Raw genomic sequence first — 19616 nt, forward strand, 5'->3', positions numbered from 1 at the left:
CACCCTGCCATCGCGTGCGTGCCGACGGCAGCGCGCTCACGTGCTGGTCAGGATCCCCGCGAGTCCAGTCGCTGGTCCAGCGGACTCGATCTCCGCGAGCATACCCGCGATTGTCTCACGGGGTGGCTGAACGAGGAGATGCCATTGTAAACAGCATCTCCCTGTTCTGCCTAGCAACAAGTGACGCTGATCTCTGCTCCATGTGATTGGAGCAGAGATCAGTGTTCACTAAAACAAAGCCCAGCCCCCCACAGTTAGTAACACGCCCCTAGGAACACTTAACCCCTACACTGCCACCCCCTGGTTAACCCCTTCACTGCCAGTGTCATTTACACAGGAATCACTGCATTTGTATAGCAGTGATTGCTGTATAAATGACAATGGTCCCAAAAATGTGTCAAAAATGTCCGATGTGTCCGCCATAATGTCGAAGTCACAATAAAAATCGCTGATTGCCGCCATTACTAGTAAAAAAAAATAATAATAAAAATGCCATAAAACTATCCCCTATTTTGTAAACGCTATAACTTTTGCGCAAACCGATCAATAATCGCTCATTGTGATTTTTTTACCAAAAATATGTAGAAGAATATGTATCGGCCTAAACTGAGGGAAAAAAAATAATTTTATATATATTTTTGGGGGATATTTATTATAACAAAAAGTAAAAAATAATGCATTTTTTTCAAAATTGTCACTCTAAAAAAAAGTAAAAAAATAAAAGCCACAGGTGTGATCATATACCACCAAAAGAAAACTCTATTTGTGGGAAAAAAAGGACGTCAATTCTGTTTGGGAGACCGAGCAATTGTCAGTTAAAGCGACGCAGTGCCGAATCGCAGAAAGTGGTCTGGTCTTAAGCCAGCAAAATGGTCCGGTCTGAAAGTGGTTAATATGTTAATTACCACCTAGAGAGGGTGTCGCCTTTTGTATAGCTGCAAGGTTTGAAGGCAGTTTCAATTTTTTATTTTTTTTTGTTTATAAACAAAATACAGATTCAATGCTCTTTAACAATTTAAAGAAATAGGGGTAGCACACATATCCGGTTGAGGCAGCATTAAATCTGAACTTTTTTTTTTTTTACTCTTTTTTTGGTTTCATTTTTTTCTCTTTCTTTTTCTTTTAATGTTAACAATTTTTCTTTCTTTCCTATACCACCTCTACTTTTGTTGGTGATTCTTGAGTTTGGTTTCACTATGGGGAAATAAAAAAAGTGGTGAGTATGGAGAACATTTTATGGAGAACATTTAAAATGGTTAGAAATGTTAATATAAAGTATTAAAGCTTCCCATTGCATTTTGGGGGATGGGCCAAGTTCAGCTGTTTTTTTTTTTTTTTTCTTACGACATTGGATAATTGTATTCTATGAATTTAGGTCATTGTTGCTATTACTGTGACAATAGTAACAGTATGTTTAGCAACAGTCATGTGACTATTGTCTGTGTATATGTGACATACAATCCTCTCTACAGTTCTAATATAGGGCAGTAATCGTATGTGGTCATTGGTCAATTTTTGATCTTGTTGGTCAGTTTTCTTTTTTTTGGTGCCATAACTAAGTTCAAAGAGCATTGTGTGAATATCATATAGATATACTGGGACTTGTGAGATCCATAGTGATTGGCAAATAGCAGGGAGTATAGTACAATTTTACTTAAGAGTAATTTAGTTTGATTGTTCCCGAAGCCACTAGTGACTGGTGACATCACACTTATCCGTATTCTGAAATCAACTTATTTTTGCCTGCGTAGGCGACACTGCCTAATCTGCACTGAGAACTCTTAAAGTGATGACCTCTTCTGTAGCCTGCTAAAGGCAGGACTCTTACAGTAGCCACACATGGTAGCCAAGGACGGAGCTATATGCACAAATGTTTGGCACCCGCCAAGGTTTTAGCCCCTCGGGGTTTGTAGAACTGAACGCAGGTTCAGTAAAAGGAGTTAGTGGTGAGTTGCAATGGCAACAAGATCCCCCTGGACACTTGAAGGGTCATACCCATACACACACCGTGGTATTCCACAGAAGGTGGGGCAGAGTTACTTGCAGGCATATGGCAATGGAGGAAGAAATAGAGGGATAAAAAAATTGGACACCTGGCTGAAGGGCGTAACCATTCAAATTGTTACACATTGAAAGAAATGAAAGGTGTAGGTGTGGTGCTGTTCCCTTATATATATATATATATATATATATATATATATATATATATATATATATATATATATATATATATATATATATAAAACCTTGGGATTTGTGGAAAAGTGTGTAAATATGTGATATGTGTTAATTTGATATGCTAAATGAATAAATGAATATCCTTTTGAAACAAAGTGGCGTGGTAATTATAAAAAATGTAAAGTGCTGTAAGGGTTAATTTGCTGTACCAAAGTGATTCGATAACACAAATTTATGATGCAATTAATAACACAGTAAAAATACCAAAAATAAAATTAAAAATTGAAAATTAAATCAACGTCCATATAAAACATCAAAATCCTGTAAAAGAAAGTCCATAAGTGGAAAATTGCTACAAAGTGCTGACAATAAAGTGATATGTGCTCATAAAGTGGTAATGATTCACAAAAGAACCCTTTTTGTTCTTTCTTCTCAGTATGGTGCTTGTAGTGCAGGTGTCTAATCCATGCTCTTATTCAAAATGCACTCACCAGATATTCCCTACTCCACCTGGGTTGTTGAGCAGCCACAGTATCTGCCACTGTGTAGCACCCCCTGGAAGATTGGTCGTTTGTGGTGCTGGCATTCCTCCAATTAGTTAGCATGTAAGGAAGAAAGGGATGCCCATAGTGTAATTCTGCTTAAAACCATTTATTTTAATAAAAATGTTTGAGATATACTCACATTGAGACAAAAAAAATCAGGCATATATTGCTGACACAAACACCGGAGTTGAAAACTCTATCTCCGGCCTCAAAAACAGAAATTACTTTAAGACATTCTGTAGCCCCTCCCTACGTGTTTCGTCATACTAGACTTCATCTGGAGCGTCCATTTTACTACCCCTTCCGCATATTTATAGTATGCAGTGATTCCCATAAGGCTATACAAACCAATGTGGTGGCCATTTTTGGTGCGATTTGCCGAATAATTTTGCACGCACCACTTTTCAGTTTTTTATTTGCTAAAAAAGTTTAAAATATCCAATAGATTTCGTTCCACTTCACAATTGTGTCCCACTTGTTGGTGATTCTTCACAAAAAATAAAATTTTTATATCTTTATGTTTGAAGCCTGAAATGTGGCAAAAGGTTGAAAAGTTCAAGGGGGCCGAATACTTTCGCAAGGCACTGTATAAGCTATATATGTATAGTTGGACCCTGTGACTCTCATACAGCTCCTGCCTAGTATCAGGTGCTGAGCCCAAGTATGTAACCAAATTAACTGGTATTAGTAGTTTATATGTTAATGTTGTTATTAACCAGACATAATATAAAAATTAATTCGAAATTCATTATTATTATTTTTTTAATTAAAATTGGAATTTAAAAAACCTTATAAAATCAATTAAAAATGAGGGAGTGTCTAAAGAGGCGGTTGGTATTCTAAATGTATTTATATTTATTTTTTCTTCATTGAAAATATATTTAAAACCTATTAAAAATTTTAAAAAATATTATGGGCTTGTCACTGGGAAAAGGGTCTCATTATTATGTCACATTATATCTATGGCAATTCTAATCAAAGGTCCTTAATGCTCAGACTTACCAGACAGGCATTTATTTGAATGCACATGTCTTAAATGTACTCATGTTTCTTTCTCTACCTTTGTCCACATTAATAAACCATAATCTTAGAAAGCCAGGAAAGCTGGTCCCCAGGCCGCTACTGTATGCTGTATCCAATTGGAATCACCAGGGAAGGCTGTCCCAGAAGCAAGGGCAACAGGACCAGATCCGTCTTATGGACTTTCGTACTGTTATAATTGGACTGTTGAGAACAAGGATCCTCATGTTTTCTTTTTCCTTCTCATTTTGGTGTTGTCTCTTATGATTTTTATTATGGACTTATGACACCCAGAACAAGTAATCACTACCGATACTGGTATATAGAAATATGGACTGTAGAGATGGAGAGTTTAAAAGTTTTTTTTTCTCCACAAAGAGTTTTTTTTTGTTTCAGAAGGCAAAGCCAAACGTTCCAAATATTGAGGGAGATTACACATAAACCATTATTTCAGGTGTGGCCGCAAGGAGCCATCTTTTGCCTTATGAGTTTATGTGAAATCTCCATTAATAGCTATAAAATATTGTAATTAGGAATATATATAATTTAGCTTGTATCTATGCAGGCCGGAAGATAGTATCTTCACATATCTCTGAGATATTACATTTTAAATATAATTAACGGGTAACACTGTCGCTCTAGTCTTCCTGCTGGAGAACATGCTTTGTGGAATCATGGACAGGGCACTTGAGGCAGAACAGGAGGAAAATTAGGACTTCCTTTCCTCTCAAGGCACCCTTTATCCATTCCTGCGGGCCTGCCAAACACATAGGAAGAGGAGGAGGAGGAAGAGGATTGTGTCAGCATGGATGTAGAGGATAACACTCAGCAGTTGTCTTCAAGGGATGGTTTTCAGTAACCAGAAACCCAGGGAGTTGTACGTGGCTGGGAGGAGGTAGTTACGGATAATGTGATCCTTAGTGACCTAGATGACGCAGGATCTAATGCCTCTGCAAACTTACGCAGCATGGCCTCCCTGATTCTGAAAAGCCTGCGAAAAGACCCTAGGATTCATAGGATCATTACTGGCTGGCAACCCTTCTTGATTCACATTACAAGGGTAAAGTTGCAGAACTCATCCTGCCTTCGCAGGGGGAGCAGAGGATGAAACATCTTCAGGAGGCCTTGAAGAAAGGTTTGTGTAACGGTTTGTGTAACGAATTTCCAGACCCTGGGAGGTTACCATTTCCTGGTGCTAGACAACATGTTGCTGAGGCTTTGTTCAGTCAGATGAAAAGCGGTGGAGAAGATTGCCAGCTGACGATGGCTTTAAACAATTTTTCAGTCCTCAGCGCCAAGGTCTGATCAGTTCAAGCAACCATTGCCAGCGTCTGCATTATATGGTGCAGGAATATCTAGGGGCATGAGCAGACTTGGAGACCTTTCCAATAGAGCATCCACTGGGTTACTGGGTCTGACCACTGGCCAGAACTTGCTCAATATGCAATGAGCTACTGGCCTCTCCTGCATCCAGCGCGCTTTCTGAACAGTGCTGCTGGAGGGTTTGTAATGGATCAAAGAGTGCGCTTGTCCATAGACTCCGTTGATATGCTCACATTTATAAAAATTAATCAGTCTTGGATCAGCACCTATCAAGCACCTGATGCTGATGTAACTGATTGAATTTGCTATGGATCTGGGATCCCTTGAAGACTGCCTAGGCTGACTATCCTATTCCTCCTCAATCTTGATGATGCTAGCTTCCAACGATATTTTTGGTTTAGGGCACCACTACCCAAGGCCCTGTTTAACAGGGGCATGTAATTACAATTTTTGATATAATATTTCATAGCAGGGCCCATTCCTGCACCCAACAAGAATATCTGTGAGGGGTTACAGTTTTGTGGCACCACCACCATCACCCAAGGCCCAATTTTTCTGCCCCTGTTTAACAGTCATGTAATTACAATTTTTTATATAATATTTCACAGCAGGGCCCATTCCTGCACCCAACAAGTGTAACTGTGAGGGGTTACAGTGTTCTGGTACCACCAACAACTAAGGCCCAATTTTTTTGCATATATAATGCCTGGGGACCTGGGGGACCACCACGCCTTTTTAAAATTTTGATGAGGAGTTCCCCTTAATATCCATACAAGACCTGAAGGGCCTGGTATGGATTTTGGAGGGGACATACACGCCATTATTTTTGGTACAGGGTTCCCTTTAATATTCATACCAGACCCAAAGGGACTGGGGGGAACCCATGCCGTTTTTTTCAATGAATTTTATCTATATTGCTGGGATCCAACAATACATTACAGCCATAAGCAATTTTAAAGGACATTTTTTCCTTCGGAAATGTAATTTTGCTGTGGTACTGTTATAAACATGGGAAAGATGTGCTACTTTACAGGCATACTAAGGCACAATATTTAAAGGACAATTTCATTTTTATTGTTTCAAGTTAAGCATTATTAAAATCGCTGCTCCCAAAAAAAACCTGCCATCTTTAAAACCTTATTTTTTTTAATAAATGTCCCCTGGGGCAGGACCCGGGTCCCCAAACACTTTTTATGGCAATAACTTGCATATAAGCCTTTAAAATTAGCACTTTTGATTTTTTACGTTCGTATCCCATAGACTTTAACGGTGTTCATATGTTCGCACAAATTTTTTGCATGTTCACATGCTCTGCTGTGAACCGAACCAGGGGGTGTTCAGCTCATCCCTATCCATCAGTGAGCATTTTAACCACTTTTTCACTATCGGCATACTATACATGCTCCAGAAAATGGCATCTAATTACTTTGGGCATGTGTACTATGCTCCTCTGCATGCCTTGCCGCTATCTTGCCACATTTACTGACAATTCAGTATGACTGCATCATTATTACAGGATTAGATTAGGAGCCTTTTTTTGTCATCAGGACAACTTGTTTCAAAAATAACACTGGTCAATATAAAAAAAAATGTTGTTTGTTTTGTTATATCTTTGTCTAGAATAAATTCAAGATTAATCACTACGCTAGTAAAGATAATAAAGCAGCTGCATAAATTGTATGGTGACAATAAGAAGCATGAAAAATAATGATATGCAGCGATGTAAATGTAGTATTGCAAATAAAAAGTCCATAGTGTTTGAAATAAAGTCCTTGTTAAGGAGAAAACGCTGGAATCACCCACAATGTGTACAAAAATACAAATTAGGTGAAATACAGACTTATCCTCCACCGAACATCAACACACCAAGCCTCTTACCAAAAAGAATGGACCACTAAATCACAGGTGGTCAAACAGGCATGATAAATCCATAGAGCAGGGGTGTCCAAACTTTTTTCAAAGAAGGCCAGATTTGATGAAGTGAACATGCTTGAGGGCCAACCATTTTGCCTGACATTCTTTGAACCAATGAAAATTCGGTCTAAGTTTATCTATCCGAGCAATAATACACGGCCCAACAAGAATTCTCTTGCCTTTGTGGCGCTCATTCCGAACACACAGACGAATGCTCTGCACTTTAGGGGGTACCGTTAATTCTTAATGGTACCCCACACATTGGAAGATGTAGGGAGCTTTTGTTACAGTGTAATTTAAAAAAAAAAAAGCACAGGAACTTCTTTCCTTGCATTTTTGTGAGTAGGGAAGTCCATTGAAATTAATGGGCTGCCCTACACACAGTACGCAGCCACACAGATGTTGCATTTACCGACTTAAAACAGGTGGTTAGGAGGAAACATAATGCCTCTTTACCGCCATTCAAATGCCTCTGAAAAGAGATTTGTGCATGGATTGCTTTTCAGAGGAGCAGCAGTCCTGGCTAATATCACACACAAGCCCTACAAAAGCAGTTTTGATGGTATAAGAACGGGGGGGGTGGGTCCGGATTAAAAGTAACATACACACAGACACCTGTGCAAACACACACAGACGTGCGCACACACACAGACATACACGTGCGCGCGCGCGCACACACACACACAGACACACGCGCGCGCGCACACACACACACAGACGCACGCGCGCACACACACACAGACGCACGCGCGCACACACACACAGACGCGCGCGTGCACACACACACAGACACGCGCGCGCACACACACATGTGCACACACACACACATCTGCACACACATGTGCACACGCACACACATGTGCACACACACACGTGCACACACACACACATGTGCACACACAGACACACATGTTCACACACACACATACAGACATACATGTGCACACACTCACACACGAATAAAGCCCTTTTTAACACTAATTTAGCTTGTAGCATAGTACAGTACCTTTGCAGCTTCCTCATTTAGCCGGGTACTGCACTGTAGGGGGAAGCAGAGAGCACTGCACACTCCTCTGCACTTTACTTTCACTTTTGAAGCTCACAGAGCTTCTCACAGTGCCGGGGATCGGGCTCATCTGACAGCCCTGATCCCACGGCACACTAAATTGAGAAAGACCAGGGGGGGCGCTCAAAACCGGGCCGTGGGCAGCAATTGGCCCGTGGGCCGGACTTTGGACATGCCTGCCATAGAGCAACAAAACCATTAATGGAGATCACAGATGGCTGGGTCTTGTAGTTCCACCAAATACTCAGAGGTGTATGCATAAAATATAAAAGGTGGAACTCCTCACAGTGTAGTATTATAAAACCAGGGTCATATTTATTCAAAGAAAAAAACAGGGTACTCACATTTCAGATAAAAAACGAGCATGTAAAAAGCAGCAGTCTGTATAAGCAGTATTTGTTTCCAACCTCAAAGATGGCCGCAGTCGACACATTGCATTGTTGTGACGTCAGAACTCCTCCCAATGCAAAGTTTCGTCCAATCGAACGTCATCAAGGGCGTTGTTAGAGTTCATACTGACTGAAGTAGACACGCCCATTCCCCTGTGTTCCAAGCCTCTCTCCCATCTGAAGGAAGCGGAACCACAGATGACCGGATGTTTACATCCAGTTCTCAAAATACATGGCTAGAAACACCCAAAGCGGCCATGTCTAGTCTAGGGAGACTAGATAGGAAACACTATGAATGTATACAGGGGCAGACTGATAACTCATGGGGCCCCCGGGCAATAGAAGAAGATCATGGGGCCCCGTGTCCCCGCCCACACACAAGCCACACCTACACAAAGCCTCACCTACATAAATCAGTAAGGCACATCATATGGCACACATTAGAGCACAGGGCACATCGTGGGGCACAGTGCATGGAGCACACAGTAGGGCACATCACAGGGCACACAGGAGGGTGCATCATGGGACACACAGGAGGACAATGAGCACATAACAGGGTATGGGGACCATAGTAGGGCACATCACAGGGCACACAGGAACACACATAATGGGGCACCCAGCAGGGTACTGAGCACATAACAGGGCATGGAGCACATCACAGGGCACACAGTAGGGCACATCAGGGGGCACACAGCAGGGTTTATTATGCTGTACACAGCAGGGCATATTATTAAGCACAGTACGGTGCATCACAGGGGGTACAGGGAACATCACAGTGTTGCACATCACAGGACATATCAGGAGGTACACAGCAGGGCATGCCACACATCACAGGGCATGTGGCACATAGGGCACATAGCAGAGCACAGGGCACACGGTAGGGCACATCCCAGGGCATATCATTGGGAATTAGGCAGTACTCATCAGAGCACATCACAGGGCATGAGGCACATGTCCCAAGGCATGGGGCACACAGTAGGGCACATCAGGGATTACATCACACATCACATGGCATGGGGCACACAGTAGAGCACATCGTATTGCACACAGTAGAGCACAACAGGGGGTACACAGGGCACACAGTAGAGCACATCACATTGCACATAGTAGAGCACACAGTAGAGCACAACAGGCGGTACACAGCAGGGCATGGGGCACATCACAGGGCATAGGATACATCACAGGGCAGGGGACACACAGTAGGGCACATCAGGGGGTACACAGCAGGGCACATCACATGACATGAGGCACACAGTAGGGCAAATATCAGGGCACAAAACACAGGGCACACAGTAGAGCACTGGGACCCTCCAGACTAAGCACAATGTCTCTCAGGGTAGCCATTGGGGGAAAGGAAACACCGTGGGGGGTGGAGGACACAGGAGGACACCATGGGGGGAGAAGGGCACAGGGGGACACCGTTTGGGGAGAAGGCCACAGGGGGAGACTGTGGGGGGTTGGAGGGCACAGGGGGTGGAGGGCACAGGGCGACACTGTAGGTGGGTGGAGGGCACAGGGGGACAAAGTGGGTGGGTGGCACAGGGAAACATTGTGGGGGGGTGGAGGTCACAAGGGGACACTGTGGGTGGGTGTTACAGGGGGTCACTGTGGGGGTGGAGGTCACAGGGGAACAATGTGGGGAGGTGGAGGGCACAGGGGGACACTGTAGGGAGGTGGAGGACACAGGGGGACACTGTTGGTGAGTGGCACAGGGAGACACTGTGACTATGGGTGGGTGTTACAGGGGTCACTGTGGGTGGTGGAGGTCACAGGGGAACAATGTGGGGAGGTGGAGGGCACAGGGGACACTGTGTTGTTACAGGGGGACACTGTGGATAGGTGGGTTTTACAGGGGGACACTGTGGGTGTGTGGGTTTTTACAGGGGGTCACTGTTGGGGAGGGGGGTGGAGGGCACAAGGGGACACTGTGGGTGAGTGTTACAGGGGGTCCCTGGGGGGGTGGAGGTCACAGGGGAACACTGTGGGGAGGTGGAGGGCACAGGGGGACACTGTGGGATGGTGTGTGTTACAGGGGGTCACTATGGAGGGCACAGGGGAACACTGTGGGGAGGTGGAGGGCACAGGGGGACACTGTTGGTGAGTGGCACAGGGAGACGCTGTGGGTGTTACAGGGGTCACTGTGGGGGGGGTGGAGGGCACAGGGGGACTCTGTTGGTGAGTGTCACAGGGAGACACTGTGGGTGGGTGTTACAGGGGTCACTGTGGGGGGATGGAGGGCACAGAGGGACACTGTGGGTGGAGGCCAACGGGGGACACTGGGTGGGTGGCACAGGGGGACACGGTGGGTGGGTGTTACAGAAGGTCACTGTGGGGGGTGGAGGGCACAGGGGAACACTGTGGGTGGGTGCATGTTACAGGGGGTCACTGTGCAGGGGTTGAGGGCACAGGCGAACACTGTGGGGAGGTGGAGGTCACAGTGGGACACTGTGGGTGGGGGGAGGGCACAAGAGGAGACCATGCGGGGGGAGTACTGTGAGAGCTACATGGAAGTAAGTGACAACTATACATTGGTACAAGCACAGGACAGCATACAAGCTTCTGCACTTTCCTAGATGCAGAGTAGTGCGGGAAGCGGCTGTAAACAGACCTCTCACGATGCGCTCCTCCCCGCCGACCCTCCTCTTATCTCGTCCATCTGAGCTGATGACAAATACAAGCACCTGGGGTAACCTGGAGGGAAGGAGGGCCCGGCGGGGAGGAGCGCATCACGAGAGGTCTGTTTACACTGCAGTCTCTTAGGGAGCAGTGATTCGGAACCCGGCCTACCATTGATCTACCCAGCTAGCTGTGATTGATGGGTAGATCAGTATGGAAGCTGTCATGGGGCCCCCTACTGGTGAATTGGCTCTTGGGCAGTGCCAGAACTGCCCAATGGTCAGTCCTCCCCTGAATGTATCCATATAATCTCTGAGAGAGGAAAGGAAAAGAAACCGAGCCAGATTGGAAACAAAATAAAATGGAAAAAAATTACGAATAATTAAAAGATCCAAAAATGGAAATATTAAGAGTAATTAATAGAATTACAGTTTATTCAAAAACGACCTCTATAATAGACGTAATGCTGCCATCTTGTGGTTGAAAACAGATATAACAGGAAATCAAATATATAGAAGCACCATACAGAAAACAGAAACATAAAAATAATAAAAAATCTATAAAAAAGAAAGAGCAGTCTGGGGGTTCAACTGGTGTTAATTAAGGGCTTTCACGTCCCATTCTAAGTTCAAACCAAATGGTCTGTAAGATTTTAAACAGAAAATTCACCAGGTCTCCATCTTTGAAATCTCTCTCCTAATATGGCTGCTTCTCCGATGAAGATCAAACTTGCCTATGGCCATAAGATGCGCCCTTTGGACTCTTACCATGGCATAGTGTTTAGATAAACTATGGTTCAAGAAGCAGCCCTTATGAATATTTGCAATGTGCTCCTTGAGCCTAGTTTCCACCTTACGGATGGTGTGGCCCACATAATGTAGGCTGCAAGGGCATGTGATCACATAGACCACGTTCTTAGTCGAACAAGTGATAACAGATTCCACATCATAAGATCGACCAGTAACATTAGAACTAAAAGTTGTATATTTCCTCTCCTTAAGGCAATTATATAGTACAATAGTAGCCCTTGAAATCACTGAAGAAGTTTGGTTTTACTGGGAGTCTAATTATATTTGGGGCTACTTGAAGTTTCAATGGGGCTGCACCTCTATAGGTGACCCTAGGTTGGTCAGGGAGCAAAGGACCTAGTATTCTGTCATTTTTTAGAATGCCCCAATGCTTTCTAAAATTATTTTTAATTGAAAAGTGCTGATCTGAGTAGGTGGTATAGAGTGAAAAATGAGAGGAAAAATACCCTTCTCTTATTCTGGGCTTCAGCGAGTCTTCTCTAGTATTGTCATTGGCAGTATTGTCATTCTTGATAGTACTGCCTATGTGGAAGAAATTAACAGAATCTTGTCTGACACAGATACTTACCTTTCTCTTGGAAGCAATCCGACTCTAAAATATAAAAGAGAACTCCAGATAATAGTTGATGAGGGTTTCAATAACAATATTTTGAACAAAAAATAAAACTATTTTTTGATCCCGGTAGCTCCCCGCATCCTGGTGTTCTATTATTTACCAAAAGTCCATAAGAACCCCCTAAATCCACTTTGCCCATTCCATTATTAACGGAATTGATTCTGTTACTATATACATACAGGGGATACATAGGTAATTTCCTGCAGCCCCTTGTTTTTAAAACTCCATCCCACCTTAAGGATAGCACACAGGTCATTAATATTTTGAAACACATCACATGTAAGGAAGGGTATATTATGGCCACTGTGGACGTGGCCTCTTTATTTACTATCATTTCTCATCATCATGGGAGAGAGGTAGTGAAATGTTTCTTGGAGAGGGATTCGGGCATCTGTAGGTTGCAGCGGCAGTTTCTTCTCCACCTCCTTGGCTTTGCCATGAGCCACAATTATTTTTGGTTTAATGGGTCTTATTTGCAAGGTCAAGGAGTGGCGATGGGTGGCAAGTTTGCACCAAGTATGGCCAATTTTTTTATGGCCAAATGGGAGGAGGACGTCATCTATGATCAACAGAGGACCAATTTGATCTTCTGGGGTCGATACATTGATGATGTCCTCCTCCTGTGGGAAGGGGATCGTGCCTCTTTGGATCTGTTCATTGGTGAACGCAACTCCAATGATTGGGGAATTGTTCTCCAGCATGAGGCCAGCACCTCTGCCCTACATTTTTTTAGACCTGCAATTCAGGGTAGAAAATGATAGACTTGTTACATTCACATATTTAAAAGACACTGATAGGAATGGCTACATAAGGAGTACTCTGAATGGTCAGGGGTGGAAAGTGGGGTCCCCCAGGGTTCTGTCCTGGGACGAGTCCTATTTAACTTGTTCATAAATGACCTGGAGGTTGGGGTAAACAGTTCAATAAGTTCAAGCTTATGCCCATTGGAAAGAATGAGCAGCGCTTCCAAAGCACCACAGCGTGGGCACTGGCAGCCAAAAAGCACCACTAGGCAACATTATAACCTTATATTGTAGACTTAATTTTAAAAATAATACACTGCATACAGTTTGTCAGGCCAAAGTGGTAAATGGTCAAGGTGTCCTCAAGATATTTCATTCAGTGCTTCCTCTGTGAGGACAGGATGAGGGTTGTTATGCCACAAAACCTTGAGTCCTTTCACTGGCTTTGAAGAATAAGGGAGACCATGCACTGCAAGTTTGCAGAGGCATGAGAAGCAGAGTCCTTGGAGTCACTGAGACTTACAATATCTGGAACTGCCTCCTCCTAGCCACGTACTATTCCCAAGGGTTCTGGGGGCTGAAAACCTGCTTATATGCCTACAAAACTTTCAGACTCCTCCTCCTCCTCCTGTTGTGTGTTCTGTGGCGTCACAAGAATTGTGTCTGCATAAGGTGGGTCTTGAGAGGAAAATAAATCCTCCTCTTACTCTTGCTCTGCCTCGAGTACCCTGTCCATAATGCCACACAGAGTATGGTCCAGCAGGAACACAAGAGGAATTGGGTCACTGATGCATGCATTGTCACAGCTAACCATCCTTGTCGCAGCCATTAGCTTGGGGAAAAAGGCCAAGGTACCCTGAGCTTGTCCTTGTACCATATTCACATTGGTGCTCATTGACAGCCCTCTGCTGCATGTGCAGCTGCTGCACCATTGCCAAAGTTGAGTTCCACCTGGTGGACATGTCACAATCAGGCAGTTTACGGGAAGGTGGAATTCCCTCTGAAGTTCAGCCAGCTGAACACTCGTTGTGTATGACTGCCTGAAATGACTTCTAGCCTGCCTTAGAAGATCTTGTAAACCCACGTACCCAGGCTGCACCACAAAAGTTTGGACATGTGCAAGGCATGGCACATTTTTAACTTTTACTGTCGAAGGATGGACAGAAGTTTAGTGCCATTATTGCATACCATTATTCCTGGCTCAAGCTTCCATGGCATGAACCACCTCTGGGCCTGCCCCTGTAGAGCTGAAAGAATCTCTGCTCCGGTGTGGCTCCTGTCCCCTGGACAGACCAGCTGCAGCACTGCATGGCATCTTTTAGCCTGACTGATTGAATGGCCCCTTGAATGCTTAGGGGTACTGTTGGTTCATAGGACAATCACGCAGAGGAGGGCATGGAGGAGGAGGAGAAGTGGGTGGAGCTGACAGATCTCACATCATTACCACCAGCTGTATGGAGACATGGCGGCAAAACTTTTGGGAAAGCAACAGCAATCTGCTTACAGTACATACTGTGACCGTGTATATGCATTATACCTATCTATCCAGCAGGCGGTGCTGCAGTATTATAGTGTGTTATCTATGGTAAGGTAATCAGAGGAAGTACCATCCTTATTGTGTTATATGCATTTGTGTTCTCTTCCTGTTCTATGATTTCATTTGGTTGGCAATAATATGAATGCAATCCATACACGGGGGGAGAACCTCTGGGGGAATCTAGGATGGAAAAGGACCTGGGGGCCCTAGTAGATGATAGGCTCAGCAATGCTCACAAAGCAAACAGAATATTGGCATGCATTAAAAAGGGGATCAACTCCAGAGATAAAATGATAATTCTCCCGCTCTACAAGACTCTGCTCTGGCCACACCTAGAGTATGCTGTCCAGTTCTGGGCACCCGTCCTCAGGAAGGATGTACTGGAAATGGATCGAGTATGAAGAAGCGCAACTAAGCTAATAAAGAGTCTGGACGATATTAGTTATGAGGAAAGGTTGCAAAAACTGAACTTATTTTCTCTGGGGAAGAGATGCTTGAGAGGGGATATGATTTAAAATGTATAAATACCGTACTAGTGACCCCACAATAGGGATAAAACTTTTTTGTGGAATGGAGTTTAACAAGACTCCTGGCCACTCATTAAAATTAGAAGAAAAGAGGTTTAACCTTAAACTACGTAGAGGGTTCTTTACTCTAAGAGCAGCAAGGACATGGAATTCCCTTCCACAAGTGGTATTCTCAGCGGGGAGCATTGATAGTTTCAAAAAACTATTAATTAAGCACCTGAACGACCGCAACATACAGGGATATACAATGTAATACTGATATATAATCACACACATAGGTTGGACTTGATGGACTTTTTCAACCTTACCGACTATGTATGCAATACTGTAAATGTGCCCTGCCTGAGGATGAACCACGTCCACCTTTGCCTGTGGACACAGACGCTGCTGGCCCCCTCATAGTGGCATGGGAATATCTGCCTCTCCTTGTTGGCCTACCAGACATTGATGGGGGGCTTATTACCCAAATTTAATAGAAGCTGGGAAATGTGCGATTGGATGCACTTCATTCAATGGAAAGTGTTGTTTGGTGCTCTTTAAATTGAGACAAAAATGTAAAAACTATAAAAAATAAAAAAATAAAAGGGGAACATCAGCATCGCAGTCAGAAAAATTGCAGCTGACAAAAAAGGGGGGGGGGGCATGCAGGGGACAAAAAAAATGGGTATACAGCACTAAATATTATGTAATGCTGTGTTAAATACTGCAGTACACTAACACACTACACTATACTGACACACTATACTAACACTGCACTAACACTCAGTCACATTAAGTGAACACACTAACTTGCTAGTAGCAAACTGAGCCCTCAACTCCAACACACTGCAACAGCTTTATATGGGAAGTTACCTTTTATAGTGTAGGGTGGGGGACTATGAGCACTGAGCCAATGATTGGAGAAAGTCATCAGCACTTTGTCCAATCAGGGCTCTGACAGTGCTAGTTTGCTGAGCCGGTCAGGGTGAGGCTTCATCCAACTAGCGCCCTAGAATGCACTGTGAAGCGCGCAGTGCATTGTGGGGCACTCAGTGGGATGATCAAACAGGCAAACAGACAATGTTCGAGTTGAACTTTTGCTCGGCTCAAACCAATTGCCCAACATTAGCCATCATACCTGACCCCCTAAATATAAAAGTTATTGTGTTATACACTGAACCCATTTAACAGTTTGTACAGTGTAATCAAATTAATTAGATGTTATACAAACTTCTCCATATGTATAAATACTGATTATACCACGGTTCATTTGTTGATGTATTGCTTTTTATTTTCTACCCTTAGAGAAAAAGAAGAAGACAAAGAAATTGCAGACTTCCTTCGCATCAAATTAAAACCCCTTGATAAAGTCACAAGGCCAGCTGCCAGTAAGTTTTATCACTTCTTATGCACCATACATAAATAATTATGACTCAGCAGACATTTAGGTTCTTTATGAATTGTGATCAACATGAATGACACCTTGCTGCCTAACAGATTGATCTACCTTTCAACAAGCTGCTGAAAGCTGGAACCAGCTGCCCCCACCCTAGCTGCAGCCTATGAGTCCATTGAGTGCTGGAATTGCAGAGCGGGGTGCAGTGGCTAACAGTAAACATTCTCCGATGTGAGCAGACTATCATCTGACAGATCAACAGTCATGTGATCTATAAGCTCTTGGTCTTAAGTCAAACAGGACAGCTGCAGTGTCACATGGATACTGCAACATGGAGGTGGATATGAATGTTTGATTTTTTTTTATTAACCCCAAACCCCTATTACTTATGAAATGGCCTGTTAGGCATTTTATAGGTTACAGTTTTCTTAACCATACAGTAAAGGACACAGAATCCTATTCTTAACCATGGGTTATATGCTGTTACCATCAGGTGAATGGACAATGGCAAAAAAACTGCAAGAGTGCAAGGGCACCCTCTATCTAATCCCTCCCACGCCCAGGAAGTCTTCATTTTTGGTAGTGCACTTAGGTAATTGGGGGTTTCTACTGAGAGAAGGTTAGCCATTTTAAGAAGTTTTATCAAGTTCCTAACTGCAACATATTCACTTCATTAGCTTTCCGGATCTGCTGACTGTTTGTCTATGCCTTGGGGGATCATACCCAGTTTCCGCCTGAAAAAAGATGTGGGGGCAGTCTGTAAAGTTGTTTCAGGCACTGAATTCTGTGTGGGTGCCCGCCTTGGCCCTCATTGAGGTCAAGCGCTGTCTTTGACTGAGATGGAGCATTGCCCCTACAAACCCCTACAGGATTAAACCCATCATGGAGTGTGAAGTCAGGATGGGGCATCCGTCACTGTAATGTGCAATGTACTTGTACCCTCTCTGGTACCAGTAAGCCGGTGCTCCCTCTTGGGGGGCTATGGCGGAGCTTGTAATGCAACACTTTAAATTATGTGTCAATAAGCAGAAAGACCTGTATTTTTAAGTTTGGTACCTTTTGCAGGCCTCTATTTGCTGAAATGCTGATCAGCAGAACTCACATGCAAGAGGCACATGAAGAAGATACCCTTTACGTGAGAGTGTCTGTGTGATATTTCTTTTGACTACTATATCAAAGAAACCAAGGGGGAAAAAGTACTTGCCTCTCCAGAAAGATGATTCATGCTCCTGATGGTAGACATTGGACTTCTGGGACTAGGAAAAGCACTTTTCATCTCTCTCAGGCCTCAAAGTCTAATCCTGGTGCACACTTTTGTCAGAAAACAAAGTCCTCCTCCCAGTGAGTGGGCACTGATAATTGCAGGGACATCTATTTGCCTTTTTTGGCCTTCTGGTCTCTTTCAGGGGGTCATCATCTCTAGTCCCAAAAGATTTTCAACTTTTTATTCTAACCCATTCATACTTCCCAATGCAATTATAAGCACTCAGACCATCCTGGATCTGAAAACTGTCAACTTGTTCTTGCAAGGTGAAAAATTCCACATGGAATCAGCCTGGTTGGTCATTGCCTCCTTCCTTCCTGGGGACCTTCTAGCCTCGGTAGATATTAGAGATGCTTACTTGCACATTCCCATCTTTCCTCCCCCCCAGCACTCCCCCCCCAGCGGACCTGAATTTCCGGGAGGCCGTCTTATGACGGCCTCCCCTTTGCACGCGTGTGATCAGAGTCACTGAAACTCGGGTGATCACAGATCCGAGTAAGGGGCTGGCCCCGGCCCCTTACCACATGATCAGCTGTCAGCCAATGACAGCTGATCACATGATGTGAACAAAAGCTTAGCAATATTTTTTTCTCCTTACGCTGTCAGCGGCTTATCTGCAAGGGACATCAGTCCCGAAGAGGAAGAGCCAATTATGCCTCATCTGTGCCCACCAGTACCCCCTGCCAGTGCCACCTGCCAGTGCCACCTATCAATGCCCATGAGTGCCACCTATCAATGCCCACCAGTGGTGCCAATCAGTGCCAGTGTAACCGATCAGTGCTCATTATTGCTACCCATCACTGCCCATCACTGCCACCTCATCAACGTACATCAATGAAGGAGAAAAATGACCTGTTTTATAACAAAATATAAAAAATAAAAAAAATGTGGTATTTTTACATTTTGTTAACAAAAAAAAACTGCAGAGGTGATCAAATACCACCAAAAGAAAACTCTATTTTCATTTGAGTACAGTGTATCATGACCGCACAATTGTCATTCAAAGTGCATCAGTGCTGAAAGCTGAAAATTGGTCTGGACAGGAGGGAGGTTTAAGTGCCCAGTAAGCAAGTGGTTAAAGGACCAAACCCACTAACCCTGTGAGCCAATGTCTACTGGGTGGACTCTGCAGAGATTTAACTGGATTCTCAACTTTCAGAAGAAATCTCTGGAACCATTTCTCCATAGTATCTGGGCCTGACAATGAATTATGGCTCTGACCAGGGACAAACTTCTGTCCCTGTGCTGTAGCGGCCCAACCCTTTGGTCTCAGGGTCATCCCTCTATTTATGCCTGCATGAGGATCTTAGGCCTGATGATGGTCTCCTTTGAGGCAGCACTATACACCTAGTTTCGATCCAGACCATTCCATTTCTTCTGCTTTCACTTCTTCCATGTATTGCCAAAAAAAATGCAAAAAAATTTGTACAAAGTAAACCTGTGCTAAATAAATGTTCTAAAGTAGAAGTTCTGTGTAAGAATAGACACCACTAGATGCCTTTCATTAAGTTTTAGACCACAAAAGCATTCACGGTGTTCTTCCCTTTTTCAGTTTTACTAAGTTTCCCTTGCTGCGTGGCATATAGCATGGCATTTGCTTTGCTATTCGCTGCTATGGCACCACATTTTCACAGCTATTACTGTTGTAGCTCCTTGTCTTAAACCGGCGCTACTATGTCAATTTAGTTTTTGAC

General features: G+C 43.8%; 1 protein-coding gene across 2 annotated transcripts in view; it reads left to right on the top strand.

Moving 5' to 3' along the window:
- Nucleotides 1–19616, top strand: part of BMERB1 (bMERB domain containing 1) — a 589325-nt gene that overhangs the window by 509693 nt on the left and 60016 nt on the right. For both annotated transcript variants that reach the window (XM_077448915.1, XM_077448916.1), the window contains exon 5: nt 16568–16650. In XM_077448915.1, coding sequence (XP_077305041.1) covers nt 16568–16650 — 83 coding nt within the window. The remainder of the gene's footprint in view (nt 1–16567; nt 16651–19616) is intronic.

Source organism: Lithobates pipiens, unplaced genomic scaffold (genome assembly GCF_037356315.1).
Source record: "Lithobates pipiens isolate NorthernLeopardFrog02 unplaced genomic scaffold, aLitPip1_a1.2 Scaffold_22, whole genome shotgun sequence".
Classification (NCBI taxonomy): domain Eukaryota; kingdom Metazoa; phylum Chordata; class Amphibia; order Anura; family Ranidae; genus Lithobates; species Lithobates pipiens.